Source organism: Egretta garzetta, unplaced genomic scaffold (genome assembly GCF_000687185.1).
Source record: "Egretta garzetta isolate BGI_Z169 unplaced genomic scaffold, ASM68718v1 scaffold143, whole genome shotgun sequence".
NCBI lineage: Eukaryota > Metazoa > Chordata > Aves > Pelecaniformes > Ardeidae > Egretta > Egretta garzetta.
In genome coordinates this window covers 2,475,387-2,487,128 of record NW_009259310.1, presented here as the reverse complement: position 1 = coordinate 2,487,128, position 11,742 = coordinate 2,475,387, and the positions used below count along the sequence as shown (strand labels likewise).

Below are 11,742 nucleotides of genomic sequence, written 5' to 3'. Positions count from 1 at the left end.
CGAGAATGTCTGCTCTTGCTGCAGTCCCAACAAAGCCAACTGCCAAGCACAGCCTGCTTCACAATAAAAGTCTCACTCCATATTTTTTTTTCCCTTCTTTTTTTTTTCCCTCCTTCCCCCCTTTCACGCAGCTGCTCGCCTCCATTCCCTCACCGACCCCAGACCAATTATTAACCTTCCGTGGCTGGAGAGCCTCCATAAAGAGTACACACCACCAGCGATGGAGCATTATCCTCCCCACACCCTTTTCTTTTTAGGTTTCAAGGGGAAGAAAAAAAATTATTGCATCTTAAGAAAGACTCATTAGGTCTTTGAAAAGGCTTTAAAAGCCATGAGGATCCAAGCAGAGGAGCTGCTGCTGGTTTAGCTTTTCCTCTCCAGCTCTGTTTACAAGAAAACAGGCTTCCTCTCCTCCGCCAGGTCTTTGAAGAGAATGGAAGACAGGTCAGACCAGCCAAGGAAAGGCTCTGCAGCATTTCCAAACAGATGATGACTAGAAACTACAGTGGTTCCTTTAAAACAAAAACAAAACAAAACAAAAGGCCACCAAAAAAAAAGACAACAAGAAAAAGAGCAAAGCTGGGAAACACAGAAAGCTTTCTCAGCCTCCTCCTTGGCATTTTCATCAGCCATCCGCATGCCCCTCACAAAGGTCCAAACAGGTTTAATAGTCAAAGACAACACATGCACAGCAAAACTCCAACACACTGCAGCTTACCAAGCCCAAGAGCCCAGAGGGTGACACCATGAACCAGAGCTCTCTCCAGGCAGACCAGGGGAGCGGAGGTTGATGTGCTAAGATGTCTACCTTCACCAGGGGCTTTTTTTTTTTTTTTTTTGGTCTTAAAAATCAACCATCTAGGAACCTGAGGCTTTGCTGCATGATCGGAGCCACGCAGCTAAAGCAGGTCAATCTGAAAGAGAGCTGGGAGCAGGAGGACCCCCCTGAAACTCTGCTTGCTCCCGTTCGGGGCAGCAGCTGCCCCAACCCCTCTGCCTGCAGACCGAGCGGACAGGCAGGATCGATCCTGCCTGGCCTGCGAAGCCTCCAGCCGGGAGGTCCGTGCTCAGCAGACATCGACCCCTCGGAGGTGACACCACCAGCACTGCCACCCACGAGCGGCTGGGGCGTGCACCCCAACACCAGCTCCCCAGCGGAGCAGGGGCTCAGGCAAAGCTCTCACCAGCCCTTCAGCAGGGCAGGATTTCACCTCCTGTGCACAGCGGTGGCGAGGTTTGCGATACACTCTGGAGCAAGGCAGAGAGGCTCAATAAATGATGCAACACCAGCAGCAGCAGCAGCAGATTCTCATTCACTCAGGTTTTTTCCCTCCCTTTTTCTCCTAAAAAAAACCCCAACAAACCAACCACCAACACAACCCAAACCAACTTGCTCATAATAACCTTTGCCTTAAAGAGAAGACAAACATTTTGCAGCTAATTATATAGGAAGTAATGATTAAGAAAACACTTGTAGAAAGAGAGCGTTTCATAGGCACATGAAGGCTGCTCCTTTCAGAGCTCGGTGCTGCCCAGGTCCTGCTGTGCACGGGCAAGGTCTGGGATCACCGCTCATGGGGACGCTGACCATGGGCCTGTCATTAGAAGCAGCAGAAACATTTGATCTGGAGAAGGAAGGAAACATAACCACCGCCGTACCTGGCCTACAAAGCAGTCACCAGTCTCAAAGCTCCTTTTTTTTAAGGTTAAGGCCACTTCCTTATAAGCCTCGTGCAATCATGTGAACATGGAATTTTATCTGCAGCTCACAACAAGCGCTGCCCTCAGCCTGAAGTTTGTCCCCAAATCAAATTCTTTGGAATTCTTTTGTCTCCTGAATTCCTTTCATCCACTCTTCCTAAAAGAAACATTTCCTTCTCTACCCCCATGTCCTCCCTCCTATTCCAGCCACACAAATCAACTCCCGAAACAGGGGGAAGGGTAGAAACAAGGCGCAAGTCCCTGCATGCAACAGCCAGGAACAAGGAGACACGTGCATGAAACACAACAGGACTTAAAGTGACTTCTCATCAGACAATGCGGTCCACAATGGCGAGCAGGCTTCCGGCAAGGGGGGTTTGCAGAGCCCATGGCCTCCTGCAAAGGGGAGACCGATTTACCAGACGACAGCCCTAGCATGGACACAGCCACGCTCCCTCAGCACCTCCACGCTGGGAAGCCTCCTACCCATCTAGCCGTGTCCCAGTAGAGTTAAAGCCAGTGCAACCTGTATGTGCAGGCGAGTGTAAACGCAGAGCAGAAAAAGGCATCTCCTCCTTCCAGGGGCTGAGGTTAGCAAGGAGCACAGCTGCTGCCTGCCTTCTCCTAGCTCCCGTGAGGGGAGGGGGGGGAAGAAAGCCCCAAAATGGAGACCAAGATTCATCACTAGCTCTAGCAAAAAGCAAACCAGCCATTTCAGAAACACCCAGTCCCAAGGCAGGCTTAGCCAGGATAAAACCATAGCACCAAGAGGAGCATGGAGCAGGCAGGTTGCAGCAGCCCGGGGCAGGGGAGCTGGAAGGCAGCTCGCCCCCTTCCACAGGGCTCAAGCACCTCTCCAGCTTCCGCGCTCCTCTTCCTCCCACCCCCAAACTGCCTAACCCCCCCCAGCCAGCAGAGCAGCTCCCGCTCCCCCTGCCCGTCCCAACAGTGCCCAGCAGAAGGGCTCGTGGGGTCGGCGGAGGAGCGAAAGCCCCGCCTGGGCTTCCCTCGGAAGCTGGAGGACCTCGCTCAGCTGCCCACACCACCTCCGTCTGGGTCACCTCCAGCCACCGCGAGGCCAGCAGCAAGAACAGAGACGCCTGTGAGATGGAAAAGCGGACAGAGAGAGGGAGGAAAAGGAAAAAAAAAAAAAAGACACAAAAAATAATAATAATAATAAAAAAAAATACAACTTGCACCCTCGGGCCTGTCCCTCTAATAACTACAGCAAAACCTCACCAAGGCTTTACTCTCCTGGAGGGTGAGAAAGCGACACAGCGCTGCCCAGCACCCGAAGTCCTAGAGGTGGGAGATCCTCACACCCTCTCCTCCATGGCCTACGGGCTTCGTCCCCGGCGTGGGGCCTTTTTTTTCTGCTCTGTCATTAAGAGTGGAGCCTGGTCTTTTCCTTCAATCCCAAGAATTGCACTGAATTAGATCATCTTTCTCGGCTCACCTCCCCCTACAGGCTGCTCCCGAGCATGCTCAGCTCGGCCTGGCGCTGCCATTTCATAACTGCATTGTTTACAGACACACACTGACCTGCCATTTTTTGACAGGAGGAGAGGAGCAGGCGTTTGCCTCCCGGCCACTCACGGCCCCTCGTAATAAAAATCCACTTTGGAGAAGGGAAATCGCAAAAGCGTGGAAAAGTAGCAGGCTGTGGGTTTGTGGTGGTGGTTTTGTTGTTTTTTGGGGGTTGGGTGTTCTTTTTTTTTTTCTTTTTTCCTTTTCCCTCCTTGATTTAGGTCAAAATCCACCTGTTTGGGAAGGAGAAGTTAACCCCTTTGGGGGCTGGGGGGAGTGGGGAGGAGAGGTCTTGCAGACTCAATGCAAAATGCCAGCCATGATTTTTAGCTTCTTCGAATCACAACTGTGCTTCGATGTCACCTAAAAATATAATACCCAGCCCAGTCTGCCATCCTCCATCAAGCCTTCCTCTGTGAGAGAAAGGCTTGGAAATATGGTATTTCCCTTGAATAAACAAGTTGGCTTAGTCCCAGCACATACAGTTTTCTCCTTTAAATGCAAACCAGAGTATTTTTGCAGGCAGACAGGAAAATGAGGAGAGGAGGAGGGGGAAAGTTCCTCATTTAACACCATGGGCTCCATGAAAAGCCTTGCAAGGTTGCTCTTCTCCGTTCCAGTCCTCTCCCTGTCCGTGCTGATCATACTTCACAGGTGAAAGCAGCTCTGCCTTATGACGGAGAGAAAATGCCAGAAGAGCTGGAGGTTTCCTCATCCTTGGAACAAGGACAAGTTGTGAAAAGCTTCCTTTGCAAGAGGCACTGTGCTGCTCCGACACAGTATGGCAGCATTGCAGGGAAGACGCTTGCACGTCAGATCTTCTTAACCCCCACCGCCTCACCCCTTCTCCACCACATCCACCAGCCTTCCCCCTCCTGATGGGGACTGGAGGAAAAAGATAAACACATTACCTGCTTTGGGGGAAGCAAGCTGTTATGTTGGATCCCAGAATATTTTTTTTGAAAATGCCTGCTCTACATTTTTTCCCCTCTAATTTTTTTTTTCTCTTTTAAGAATACTTTCCAATTAGCTCGTACAGCGAGTGAGCTTCGCTCCTGCTGCTTTCCTGACTACTGTAAATCCTGGCAGGCAGTGCTGCCCGTCCTCCTCCTCTGCCCCCCTCCAGGACCAACGCCACCGTGCAGCAATGCCAGACATTTCCTCCTCCACCCAAGAGACCAAGGAGCTCACATAAGCATGGGGAGGGACGGATCCCACAGGACCCAAGAGAAACACGAGGGGACATAAGGGTCTTCTCTGCAACGAGGGGTTGGTGTCAAAACTCTTTAAGTTTACAAAAGGCAAAAAGAACCAGCTGAAAATGGTAGTTAAGGGTTATACAGGCAAGATTCACTTCCAAATTACTGACATTACATGTCCCTGCAGGAACATATGGTCCTCCGAGCCTCGCAAGTGGGGAGCACGCGCTGCCAGAGCCCCGAGCCTTTCGGCTGAACTAAAAGCAAGGCAGCTCTCCCGCTGTGGCGATTCCTCGACCGTTCCCAGCTCCAGGAGCGGGAAGGGGAGAAGGAAAAACTTCAGGGAAAAGCAGTAGAAGGGCAACAAAGAGGAGCAGCAGGAGTCAAGCCAGCCCTCCCCCAAACCAGCTGGCCAGGAGGGTGAAGCTCCTTAAAACTTGTTTACCTGAATCAAACAGCTCCCTGCCATTGCATGAGACGCTCACGATCCACTTTTGTTAGGAGATGGCACCGCGTGGGAGAGGTCGGGCAGCCAGGGTCCAGCCCTGGGAGGAGCCCAAGGACAGCTGCCACAACCACAGCCTGAGCCCCCAGGTCCTGGGCCTGATCCTGCCCACCCGCATCTCTGCTGCCAGGCCCAGGGTTTGTCTAACAGGGGCTGATCAGCAGAAAATATATCCCCTGCATGCAGCAGAGACCAGTTCTGTCCAAAGGTGCTCTTGGGAAGAGGGGAAGAGCTTGTGCTGGCACCTAAAAGTCAGTTAAATACGTAAAGGGGAAAAAAACCAAGACTCCAAAGGCCCCCGTTTGGGGCTCTTAACCCTTGCTAGAAAGCAGCACGAAGTCCAGACCTCGGGTTTCTCTCTCCCCTCCAAAGTAGGTCAGGCTTTTCAGCGTCTCTCTGCAGACACTTTCACAGGGCATCAGCCGGCAGGGACGGAGCATTAGGTGTTTTCGGCCAGCTGTCCCACCGGTGTCATCGTGGTCACCACCACACAGGAGCACACGTTGCATGCATCAGCGTTTTTTTGGTTTCTTGTTTTCTCTGCCTTCATCAAACCCAAAGCACATTTCCTTCCCCTGGATGGGAGCTGATCAGGCAGCACGTCAAGGCCTCTGCTCTTCACTGTTAAAAAGAAATCTTGCTTCTCCCCTCGTGACTTCTTCTGAGGCTTTTTCCTTTAGCACACATCTTCTAGATGACGAATAATGAGCATATTTATAGTCCAGTGGAGACGCGATAGATATTTAGATTAGGTATCGCAGACCATCCTGAAAGCTCCCTAATCTTTTAAATGCCATCTTCACATTTCATTCCTCGATTCAAAATTCAGTATCATGTCTGCATGGCAGCTTCAGGGGTCTCCCTCGAGCCCAGCAAGCTCAGGTCAGTGTTTTGCCCACTGGCGGGGTGCCTGGCCCCCCCCCCCAATTCTGAGACCTTTGGTGTCCGCCCCAAGTCCCACCGAGGTCTGTGGCAGCCAACAGAGCTGTCTGCACCTAACACCAACGACAGCAAAAAAACCCCAAGAGCCTGGCAGGGCCAGGGGTCTGAATTTTAGGCAACATGTTTAATAAGCTGCATAGATGGGCCTCCTGCCATGAAATCAACCACGGATGTTTCGTTTTAATCAGCTGTTCCCTTGGATTACAAGCTACTATTGCAAAGGGGGGGAGGGGGGGAAAGGTGAGGGGAGGAAGCCACCCCAAAATAAAAAGGATTGCTTCTTCCTGGTAAAATAATGTTCACTCTTGCCTCCACCCAAAGAAGCGAGCTGTAGGCTTGCTGGATCCAAGCAGAGGCTGTCAAAGGAGACCTAGCAAGGAGGTGCCACGTGGCCACAGGCCCTCTCCTCCCCTTTGGAAGTTCAGTCTTCAAGCAGCTCGGACATCCCAGGGTTTGCTCTTCTTGCTTGCAAGAGCTGCAAGCAGGGAGGGCTCCTGAGAGAACCAAATTTTCCAGAAACTTCACACTTTAAACAATAAAAAAAAAGGCAGCAAAAAAACCCCCAAACACCAAACCACCTAACCCCAAACAAGCCTCCCCACCCCAGCAGACAAATAAACCACCACCCGGATGCAAGGAAACAAAGCCCGAGCCTTCCCAGAGCCAGGCGACGCGGAATGCAGAAGTGCCCGCACGCCCATGGCACAGCACAAGGCAGAGGCCATGGCAGCCCACCGGAGCCTGGCCAGCCTCCTCCCGCCGGCCCCCCAGCACGCCCCGCATGCCCTCCCGCACAGGGGGTGGGAAAATAAATGTATACAGAGACAAATAAATAAGTAACCCCCAGCCATGATTCCCCGCACTGTCTTCCTCCTCTCCGAGGCTTCTCCTTCCCCAGCAGGAGACAGCCTGCCTGCGGGCAGGGCCGGCGGAGAGCCACTCTTTGTGGGGCACGGGAGGTGGACCCTGCTGTACCTGCAGACATCTGTTGTCTTCTTCTGGTGAAGACTCAAAGAGTTGCATATTCCAGATCCTCATGAGCAGTGATTCAGTTTCTGCTCATGTGATAAAAGCTCCCTCTACAGAGTGAGCATGCCCAGAGGAGACCATTTCACTGCTCCCTCCAAGCTGCAGCCATTTCACAGAGAACCTGCCGGCTCCAGGGCGTCCATTGGAGCGCGATTATCCCGGGCATCCTGGGGACGCACCGGTAATGCAGATCATCTGTCAACTTTCTGACAGTGTGCCAGGCCTCAAAACTGATCGCTCGCCTGAAAAAAAAAGAAGCCTTTTAAACCATAAGAGTGAGGTGTTCTGTCTCAGTGGCCTTCAAGAGTAGCCCTTGCCTGCAGGAAAAGGAGAGGCAGGAGGGACAGGGAGGGACGCTGCGTGGCTTCGGGACGCTCCCGCGCCGATTTTTCTTCTGCTTAATGAAGCGCCTGACCTCTGAGTGCTGGGATGAAGGCACACGGGTTAAACTGGTTCAGTGTGCAGTGTCCAACTGCAAGTGCGTTTGAGATCCGATCGGCTGAGCTGAAGGGAAGCTATTTTTCACTTTGGGGATTAATAAAACAACCTGACCTGGTACAACCAACCTTAAAAGGGTATCACAGACACAGTTATTAGAAAGGGGAGGGGGGGAATGGAATGGTGGGGGGAAACCCTAATGGAGTGACAGTGCACTACCAGGTACAGGAGGTCTGAGCTCAGCCGATGTCAAACCATATGATACAGCTGGCCCAGCCAGCAAGATAAAAGAAGAAATTTTAGCTTCAAAATAAAAGTGGTTTGTCTCTGTCCCAATTAACAATTAAGCATAAACTCTTGGCAACCTTCATATCTGCTCAAGCTCCCAGTAAAACTGCCAGAGCAACTCGCAGGAACATCTGTAAGCAGCAATCGGCTGGAAGGGATTCAAGCACAAGACTGACATTTGTCGGCGGCAGGAGCAGGAGGCTGCTGGAGCTGGGTGTCGAGCCGGAGAACCTCCCACCCGAGCAGGGGGAGGGCGGCCGGCAGCCCCGGGGAAGAGGCCAGAAGGAAGAGGAAACTCGGAAATGGACTGTGGCACCACCCGCTTGTTCTTGGCCAAAGAAAAAAACAGTTTTCAAAAAAACAAGAGCAGAGAAGATAGTTCTCTTTAAGGGCAGAAATTAAAATGAAAACAAGCTGAGTGTAATGTGTTGCCGTAGGCTGGGGGGGGGAGCAGGGAGCAGCCTGCACTGTAGGGAGGAAAAAAGCCATGGAAATCCATAGTGAGGTTTTGAGGAGCCCAAGGGTTTTGTTTGCCTTACACCTTGCACCAAAAGCAGGCATGCAAGCTCTGGCCTTCAGCACAAGCACGAAGCCATTGCCTGCTCTGCTCTGCCCATCCATCCTCTCTGCTGCCAAGCACGGCAGGAGCGTGTCCAGCATGTCCTGCCACCGCATTATCCCAGGCTGGAAACATCAGCAAAGCCAGGATTTCACCAGCCCAAGCACCGTGTCCCAACGTGGCAATAGTTAAAGAGGCAGAAGAGCCTGCCACAGATCGGCCTCGGCTACAAGGACACTGTTTTTCTCTCCACGCTCTGGAGCAGTTTCACTACGAAACAGTTAAAACACACAAGGCCAAATCAAGATGACTGAAACTGATAGAGAAGGAGTATTTGAGGTGACAGTGTAAAGCAAGGATCTCTCCTTCACCCACTGGGTTTTTGTTTGATGTGAATCTTAATATACACAAAATGAGATTTTCCTGGCCTTTCTATCAGTCGCTGAGAGGTGTAGAGGCAACTCATTTAAGACAAACTCAAAAAATCCCCAAACAAGAGCAACAAAAACCGACTACACAGACAGAAGTTGTATTATCCACCGCATCAAAAGATTACTGTAGTTCAGACCAAAGATGGCTTTAAAACAGTTGACGCGTTGCCCTTCCTTGCAGCATGAAATTACCAAGCTTTCATTAAAAACACAGGAATAGAAACGAAGATATTAGCAAAGGCAGTGTCAATGAACTACCACAGTCAACGTCCCCTTTCAGAGATAAAATAACGACGGAGAACCACACTGCAGCCTCAGCCTTCCTGGGCACTCAGGAGGGCAGCGCTTCCCCACTGCAGCTCAACACTAGAAGTGGGTTTTTTTACTGCTGAGGTTAAATATACACTGAGAGCAGAAGCTACCAGAGACGCTTTTCACATCTCACAGGCATCCTTGAAAGCACTAAACACTGATAAATATATATATATATAAATAAATAAAAAAGCAAAGCTGATCACGGTATTGCAGATGCTTCAACAACCAAGTTGAGCGAAGCGATCAAGCAGCATCGTACCAGCATCTCTGCACAGCACCACGTTTGCAGGGGATGCTTGTGCATTGATTAGTAAGACCTTAAATTTATGCCACCCAAAAGGAGAAAGAAGCTTCCAGACCCCCACGGGGGTGCTCAGCCTGCTACTGCCACCCCTGTGCCCAGGCAGGGTCCGTCGGCTGTCGGAGCGGTGCCTTCTGCCTCGGAACCCCCATCTCCCCGGTTTTGCAGAGGTTGGGTACTGCACAAGCTCTTTCCTAACCAGCTGGTTAGAGACCCATCTCCAGGCTGGCTGAGGAAGCAGTTTTTCTAATCATGTAGGATAAGAACAAACCCGTGCCCCGTGAAGCCTTTCCCTTTATTAAACCCAAGTACTCTCCAGCAATTTCCCCACCAAGCCACTATGAGACAGCATAGCAACCCCCTTTCAAAACACCTCCTACCAGCTATGAAATACAAGGTATTTTTACACCAAGGCTCTCGGGCCTCCATTCCCCAATTTGGGACTCAAATACCCCTTTCAGAAATCTCACATTTTCAGGAGGAAGGCAGCAGCACAACCATCTCCCTTCACAAAGGACACAGGGTTCCTCAGGGCTTTTGCTTAATTACACCATTACGTACGACATTTTCACAGCTCCCTTGCAGAGGAAGCACAAGTGGGAGGCAATGGGAAATTTTTCTTTCTAGAGGAAGAACAATATTTAGCTCTGCAAAATACAGGGGGTTTTCCTGATTTCCATCAGGCTCCTCTCCTTCCAGACCCTCCAGTTCCTCAAATCTGAAGCTCCCCTTCAGCCTCCTCGGAAGCAATCCCAAAAGCACGACAAGCTGAAGGGACTTTCAATATCAGATGAGTATTTCTGCTGGAATCCCAATTTGCTTCTGCACTGCTACGAACTGCTCCCCAGCTCTGCTACAAGCTGTTTAAATGCCTCCTTCCCTCCTCAGCCATTACGTACAGCATTTCCTAACCAGAATGCCCATTCCCACGACACACAGAGAGCCCTCAGCATCCTCCGAGGGAGCCCAAATGTCCACCTCCGGGCTCAGCCTTGAAGGAGCAGGCAGTCAATGCAGACTTTCCCAGCCACTTCCCTTCCTCCCCCTCTCTCCCCAGCAAAGTTGAAAACTGCTTTACTTAATAGGAAACATGAAATGTTCCCTGGGACGCTGCACTGAGTACATCACACACACCAAGGAGAAGGGAGGAAAAAAAAAAAAAAAAAAGGGAAAAAAAAAAGATGCCGTTGCGACAGATGTTGAGATGTAAGCTCTTTGGGATATGTTGCTATGTTTTGATAAGAATATGCGTTGAGTATTTCATTTACAGGGCAATCCTAGAACTTTATTTAGAAGCATATTGGCCAGACAGCCGTAATTTAGAACATACTGTATTCCTCACAGTTCCCAATTATAAACTCCTTCAGCTTTTAACTTCTAGTAACCACGGCTCCTTCTATTTTGGAAATCTAAAACCACCATTTCTCCCCTTCATTCAGCTATCACATATCAAGAGCTTCTACCGTACAAACACAGCCTTGCTCGAGAAGGGTCCTAAACACAGCATCCCTGGCACATCCCGTCTCAGTAACAGTGAGCAAGCTCATTGCTTTAACCACACTCACCGTTTGCTCCACAGACAAGTGCTCTACTGTTTTATTTGGGGGACAGTAGACGGGGTGGGAACCAGACCCACGTCAGTGCGAAGCCATCCTGCTTATTAGTAGTCTTCTGCCAGCAAAGCCGGCTGTAAAAATGGCTGCTCGCATTCGATCTCGCTTCTGCTGCAACACTTTGCTGTAACACTGGAGCTCGGGTGTAGATCCTGCCGATGAGCCTCACGTGTTCCACGTGTCCCTGTTCTTTGACCTCACACCTATTTTGGTTTAGGGTTTTTTTTTTTTTTTCAGGATTAGGGCATTCACGTGAAAATAAGCAAGTTCTTCACTGGAGGAGAATCAGTGCTTCATGATGCTTTTCTGTCTCTCCCCAAATCATGAACTCGCCTATGAAATATCGCAGTTGATGGCTCTACAAGCGATTCCGCTGACATAAATTTCTGCAAGGAACAGAAGGAGCAGATGAACTCTTTAAAAACAAAGCTCCTGCCTTCATGCAAATATCACCAGTAAGAAGAGCGGAGAAATAAAGCAAGCATGGTGTGTATACAGAGTTGGCTCTAAAGAGGCTGTTTTTCAGCAACTGCCATAAGGTGGCAGTGGGTCTTTAAGGCTATCTTACACCTTTCACACAAGCACAATAGGAAATTATCACACGAGTGGTTTTCCAGCATCTGAAACTGTTTAAGTCAAATTTCCTCATCAAGGGAGCCAGACCATACATGAAAACTTGGGGCTGAGATCACCTCCATGCCAGAGTCAAACAAGGAGAAAAAGCCACCAGGATCAATTCTGAAAAGCCATAAACGCAGCCCCCGTCTGAGCCAAAGAAAATCAAAACGTTTTCCTTTCAGCATATGATCACAACGCCATTTATTTTACAGAAACGCTTTTCTGTGTGCATTCATCCAACCACAAACAAGCCAGCGTCCAGTAAAGAGTAAGCGA

The 11,742-nt window shown here is 50.3% G+C and overlaps 1 protein-coding gene across 1 annotated transcript in view; it reads right to left on the bottom strand.

Annotated features, from left to right (window-relative positions):
- The window catches only part of EHMT1 (euchromatic histone lysine methyltransferase 1), an 83,209-nt gene extending 76,218 nt beyond the window's left edge, over positions 1 to 6,991 (bottom strand). Inside the window, exon 1 of the mRNA XM_035891910.1 lies at positions 6,850 to 6,991. Coding sequence (XP_035747803.1) covers positions 6,850 to 6,912 — 63 coding nt within the window. The 5' untranslated portion in view covers positions 6,913 to 6,991. The remainder of the gene's footprint in view (positions 1 to 6,849) is intronic.
- Between the last annotated feature and the right edge of the window lie 4,751 nt (positions 6,992 to 11,742).